Source organism: Ambystoma mexicanum, chromosome 11 (assembly GCF_040938575.1).
Source record: "Ambystoma mexicanum isolate Mex_15411 chromosome 11, UKY_AmexF1_1, whole genome shotgun sequence".
Classification (NCBI taxonomy): Eukaryota; Metazoa; Chordata; class Amphibia; order Caudata; family Ambystomatidae; genus Ambystoma; species Ambystoma mexicanum.
In genome coordinates this window covers 829,374,678-829,380,677 of record NC_090934.1, presented here as the reverse complement: position 1 = coordinate 829,380,677, position 6,000 = coordinate 829,374,678, and the positions used below count along the sequence as shown (strand labels likewise).

Below are 6,000 nucleotides of genomic sequence, written 5' to 3'. Positions count from 1 at the left end.
AGGCAGCATTTGCATATGGTTTGTGTTTATATATTTTAAAAATCCAAAAAGGAAAAAAGCCAACTTCATTGAGTCTTCGGAATGTATCCGGGTTTTAGGGGATAGTTGCTGCTCTGTGCCTCGGCAGTACTGTGACCTTCGTGTGCGTCTCGGGGAGCACAGCTGCGCCCACAGGTGGTCCCCTGATCGCATTTCAGGGCGTGGCTTCCTACAGGTATCAGCACTCCGTTTACCTGGAAGGGAGGAAACCGAGCGCTCGCCTTTCACGTCAGCAGCGCAGCGAACGTATTCAGGATCCCGTCGAGTCTGTTTGTTTATTTAAGGGACCCGCGCATTGGAATATGGGGCAGGAACAGCAGTTTTAAAATAATTGCAAAATCCTGCTTTTAGCAAAAGGGGAGAGTGTTTGGCAACACCAGAGCAGTTCATTGGGAAAGAGCAGAGAATTACATTTCTTTAGCGTTTTGGACAAAGTCGGGGGAGGGGGGCAACTAAACGGCCTTTTTTGTTTGGACACCTGGCGTTTGGCTAGCTTATTGCCTTCACATATGTTTTCTGCCAGCTCGGCTGCCATGGACTCGCGTCACAAAGAGGTAAGTGGGGAATAGTTAACTGCTACCTATGTGTTAATGATGCCCAGTGGATCCTGGCGCATGCTGTTTGCCTCTGCAAGTGGGGGTGAAGGGTGGGGGGGTGAAAGATGGGGGGGGTGATGAACAGGCTTCGCGCTATGGAGCCTTTAATCTGGTCCCAGTTATTTGCGCGGCCCGGCTATTTACACCACAGCATCAGTGCAGCCTTTAAAGTTCAGATTAGAGCACCTTCCCAAAAGGCACGTGCAGGGCAATCCTGCGAGAAGAGCCAGTAGTTTCCATGATGCCAGCCTGACCGACTGCCTCTCCTTGTGAATAATTGCATTGCCATGGCGAGCAGTAGTCTCCAGACGCTCGCCTCGCTCGCAGTCTCCCTTCCTGGCCCACGGCTTCCCTCAATCCCCCAAGCTGTGGCTTCGTTTCCACCCATGTAGCAAAATGACGTCATACATGCCAACATTCTGTGACCACAAAGATGTAGGATTTTTGAAGTTTCAAAAATTAATAATTCCCATAACAATGACATCACGGGAAAATACATAACATACATTGTTGGCACCATTGAAGTATTCTACAATATGGAAAGTTGTTCAAATGTAAAAAATGTATAATTCTGAATGGTAATTTAACACCAAATTCAAATACCTAACTTCACAGAAGGTATAAATCACACAGAGCTGGTGGGCAACGTTTGCCACTGCTCTGTAGCAGCAGCCCAGGCAGCACATATGTATTGCAAGTTGAACACTGAATGACATGGTGACTGATACCCCCCTTAGTCTGATAGGCAGATGTTGTGTGAGGGTGTTCCACTCTGCCACTTGCCTTCGCTGGTGGTTCACCTAAGGGTTGTCCCGGCCAGAGTGCAGGACAGTCACGTAGCTGTCAGGTCAGTGGATTGGTCTGAGCCCAATCAAAGTAATCACCTACCAGTCCACGGTACAGATATACTAATTAATATATTGCATGCTTTGTCCTGGAGCTTGCCTTATAGTCACATAAATTACTTGCCACTATAAAAAGCAGTAGGATCTGTCACTGAAATCTGTAGGTGCTAGGACTGCTTAAAAAGGAGTAGCCTATTGCCTAAATCTGTAGGGTTGGCAAGTATGTGACGTTTTCTAGGAACTTGGGTGGCTCATAAACCCCTTACTCTGAAGTTTGACAGTGTCGTGGCCTTTTTGGCCTCATAGCGGTGAGACTGCAGTTGGTGATGAATGCTAAATATCCATTGTTGGCCTCCTGAGTCCTCCTAACACTAAACACAATGAGCACTTTGAGATAAGAGATGCTCGAAATCACGAAATGCACCCAGGAGAGACTATTATTAGTATATGTGTGGTCCTTACCATAGTAATACATAACAAAGCACGAAGATAAGGAAAAAGGAAACCCCAAAAGGAGGAAACATCATTATTGTCAAAATAAGCTGCCACTTCAAATGAGCCAAGCTGAACTATTGGCACAACAACATGAATAAATCACCACTATCCGGTAGACACGATTTATTTCTTTTCGAAAAGCAAAAAAACAAACAAAAACACTTTACTCCTTGACATTGTTAACGGAGGGTGCTTTCATCCTTTATTTAAAATTGTGTAGATATTATTTGTGCAATATAGGTATAATTTACTAATCTTAGTAGCAAGGAAGGCGGTGGGTAACATTGCTGTATCAGGATTCAGGAATTCTTTCTTACTCCGCTCTTTCTTGATGGTTGGGTGCCTTCCTCAGCATTGAGGATCCTTCACATTACAGACACAATCAATGCTCTCTCACCAAAATTGTGAGAGGAGGTTTATATTTAATAATATACTGGTGCAGTGACAGGCTACTCCCCCATTGGGCAATTTCAAGGCCATTTAAGCCGGTATGGCTCAGAAATTTCATATGGCCCAGAAAAGGCCAAAGTGGTGGCAGCCATGTAATTCTCTGCGCTGGCTGCAAGGCTCTTGGCACCCGAGCTCTGCAGGCAGAGCAGCAACACAGCTGTCAGTGCAAAGCCCCCTCGATAGGGATCGCCGCACCGAAAGCCCTGCAACAGGACACTCAGTGCAGTGCTTCCTCTCATCACAGGAGCGCAATGCTGAGTGCCCTGGCACCAGGGCTGCTCCCCACATTGCCTGGGCTGCAACTGGCAGAAGTGGCCAGGTGCAAACCCCCACATTAATCCGACTGACTGGGGCAGTTGATTAGAGGTCTGGGTCATGACCTTCATTCTGTACAGCGGAGTGTCTATGTATATAAGGGCAGGATGTCAACATCGACTAGCACCAATGATCCAACTCTATCTGGAACAAAGGATACTCAGGGAATGACCAACGAAACACAATTACTGCACTGAAAAAAGGAGAACAATTATAAAAGAGCATTGGGAGGGATAATACTCACTTCCATGTCCATTGAATCCAAACCTCCTCTCACAATTCTGCTAAGGGAGATAATTGACTCTGTGTTTACAGAGGGCTTTTATTATGCAAGTTTAAAGCATAGTAACAACATAGAAGGCGACATAAGAAAGAGGCTTATGGTAAAATTACTTCTAGGTAGACTCGTAAGACTAACAGTTGCCTTCAAGACACCCTCAGCCTTCCTCCACGGAAAAAGGATTTGGTAGACTTGGTCGCTGTAAATTATTGACTATAGAAAGAGGAAATGCCAATGAAAGAGATTATACTTAAATTCCGAGAAAAGCTGAAAATACTCTTTAAACCAGCCTACCCGTGCCAATAAAGAACCTGTGAAGGATATTAAATGGTGTATAACCATACACCAGGCCATGCTTGATCAGCCTGATAAGATAAAGCATGGCATCTCAAGAATACAGAGAGAGGTCCCAATTAAGGACAGGGGGGGTAACCTAGAAGTGGGGAACAGAAGCCTAAGGATCTAGATGCATATCTTATTATTGAACCTTTGTCCATAGACAACCTAATGGCTATTATCTTCATACTAAAGCCAACTTAATGTGAGGGGGGAATTTGCCCAGCGATTACAGTTAAGGCTTGTGCTTCTGACTTAATACCAATGCTTATCAAATTTGTGAATAGATCTTTCTTGAAAAATCATGTGCCCGTTGAGATGAAAGAGTCCTGGATAACCCCACCGATTAAAAAAAACGTGCCTGGATCCTGATATTCCAGCAAATTACAGACCTATCAGAAATACTCCTTTTCTGTTAAAGATACAGGACAGAGTAGCATATTAACAGATTTGAGTCTACCTAACGCAGGCAAAAATACTAAACAAGAGGCAATTTGGTCTCAGGCCAGGTTCTGGGACTGACTCGGCTTTGCTTGACCTCAAGTGAAACATATTTCAATAATTGGACAAAGGTCAAGCTTCACTACTCATGCTCTTGGATATGTCTACAACATTTAATTTGGTGAGCCATGCCCTATTAGTTGAAAGGCTGAAGAGTGCAGCGTGGGTTCCATCTATTCTAGAAAACAGGTCTATTATGTTCTGTAGCAATATGGCTGAAGCAAATTCTATTTTTCTGCAGTATGGTGTACTGATATGATATTTTATTTATATCGCGCTCATACACAGGTGTTTCAGAGCGCGAGGGTTCATGCAGGGTTCATGTTTGTCCCCTTCTCTTTATAATATATTTACTGCACCACTGTTCCGGCTGTTGGATGAAACGGGCATTTGTTTTACTAATTATGCAGATGACACACAATGTGTCATCCCTCTCTCCGGGCAACATGAAGAAGATACAACATTCTTGAATGATGTTGATTGCATAATTGAGGATTGGATGATAGAAAGTAGTCTATCACTCAATAGTGGTAAAACTGAACATATGGTAATGGGCACCAGTACCAGAATATAGAAGCTTGGCTCTGAATATAATTGTTTCCAGTTAGCGGGCTGCACAATCACTACCAAATAGAAAGTAAAAACATTAGGAGTTTACTCTAATCAGAAACCTGGTATGTATGCACAGGTTAATTCCCTAGTGCCCTTAGCCCAAATTCGTCCATTTTTAAATACTAAAGATTGTGAGATGGTTGAAAGGGCAGTAGTTGGAAAAAGAATTGATTATTGTAGTAGTCTTCTTGTTGGGATCTCTAAAGGGGATTGTAGGAAACTACACACTATTCAAAATAGCCCAGTAAGAGCAGTGATGGGACTAAAACATGTGTTAATTTCTTTAAAGCAAGACAGAACCTTGATTGGTTGCCCATTGATGTAAGAAGAACATACAGGCGTTTAGCTATAACATTCAAATGTCCAAATGGTCTAAATCCCACATATTTTAGGGACAAGTTAAACTGGAAATCAGATGTCAAATCCCTTAGATCCAACAACAAAACTGTTCCCATGGCGCCTAGATGTAAGCTTACTGCAGTAAGTAAAGGAGCCTTCTACATGGCTGCCGAAAAAACATGGAATCACATCCTCTAGACATGAATGAGAAGAATAACAACTTTCAAGGAATTTAAAAAGAAATTAAAGACTCACTTATTTAGTTAAGAATCCGAATATATCTACCTCTGAGTTTCTGTTAGGGGTTCACAAATGGTCCTGTGTTTCTTTTTTTGTTAAAGTATCTAGTAGCGCCTTATGCCTCTCGGTCTTTATGGATGCGCTTTATAAATTATAAATAAAATAAAAAAAGACTCTCAATTTTAGGGACTGTTCTTACTGTTGCCAATTTCTGAATTACCCTCTTAACCCTACTGAAGGCATTTGTTTCCTAGTTCCTTGTTGATTGCACTTTCTACCTGCTCCCCTTCCTTTTTGCTCTTACACTGATCTCAATGTAAAAAGACCTGTAAATGATCTGTCATTTTCCTCCCTGTCTTGTATTTGTATTGTATTGTAACTTATAGAGTGCTTTCGCCATAGTGCTGTGCATCAATGAAAAAGTAGAGTGGTACAACAGTATCTGAAATAAAGGGGTGGATCCTTTGATAAGGAACCACCATTAACTAGGTCAGTCTATCCAGTGCGATAGACAGAGTTAACAGAAAGCAAGAGAGGTCATAAGGTGTGCGCTAAGGTGGGAACAGAAAATATGATGTGGGGTGCATGGATATCGGGTGGAAGGGCATTCCACAATTTAGGGGCAAGGGGAGATAAAGAGTGAAAACGAGAGGGGACACACAGAGGTTTAGGGGTGGTAAGAAGATGTAGAGACTGGGAGTGGAGAGGATGTGAGGGAAAGTAGAATGAGACAAGAGAAGCAAGATAAGAAGGAGCAGACTGTAATAGCACTCGAACACTATACAAAGGAAGCGGAAAAGAAGACGAGAGTCGTAGGGGAAAACAAACATGGAAATCAGCGAGGATTTGTTGGAGGAGCGAGGAGGGCGGGAGAAGAGAAGATATAGCCGAGTTGAATACAGAACATAAAGGAGTAAGATGAGAAAAAGGGAGTCCGATAAAAAACACAAAG

General features: G+C 42.9%; 1 protein-coding gene across 1 annotated transcript in view; it reads left to right on the top strand.

Annotated features, from left to right (window-relative positions):
- The first annotated feature begins 456 nt into the window (after nucleotides 1-456).
- ABCC8 (ATP binding cassette subfamily C member 8) overlaps nucleotides 457-6,000 on the top strand; it is a 1,583,626-nt gene continuing 1,578,082 nt past the window's right edge. Inside the window, exon 1 of the mRNA XM_069623778.1 lies at nucleotides 457-593. Coding sequence (XP_069479879.1) covers nucleotides 549-593 — 45 coding nt within the window. The 5' untranslated portion in view covers nucleotides 457-548. The remainder of the gene's footprint in view (nucleotides 594-6,000) is intronic.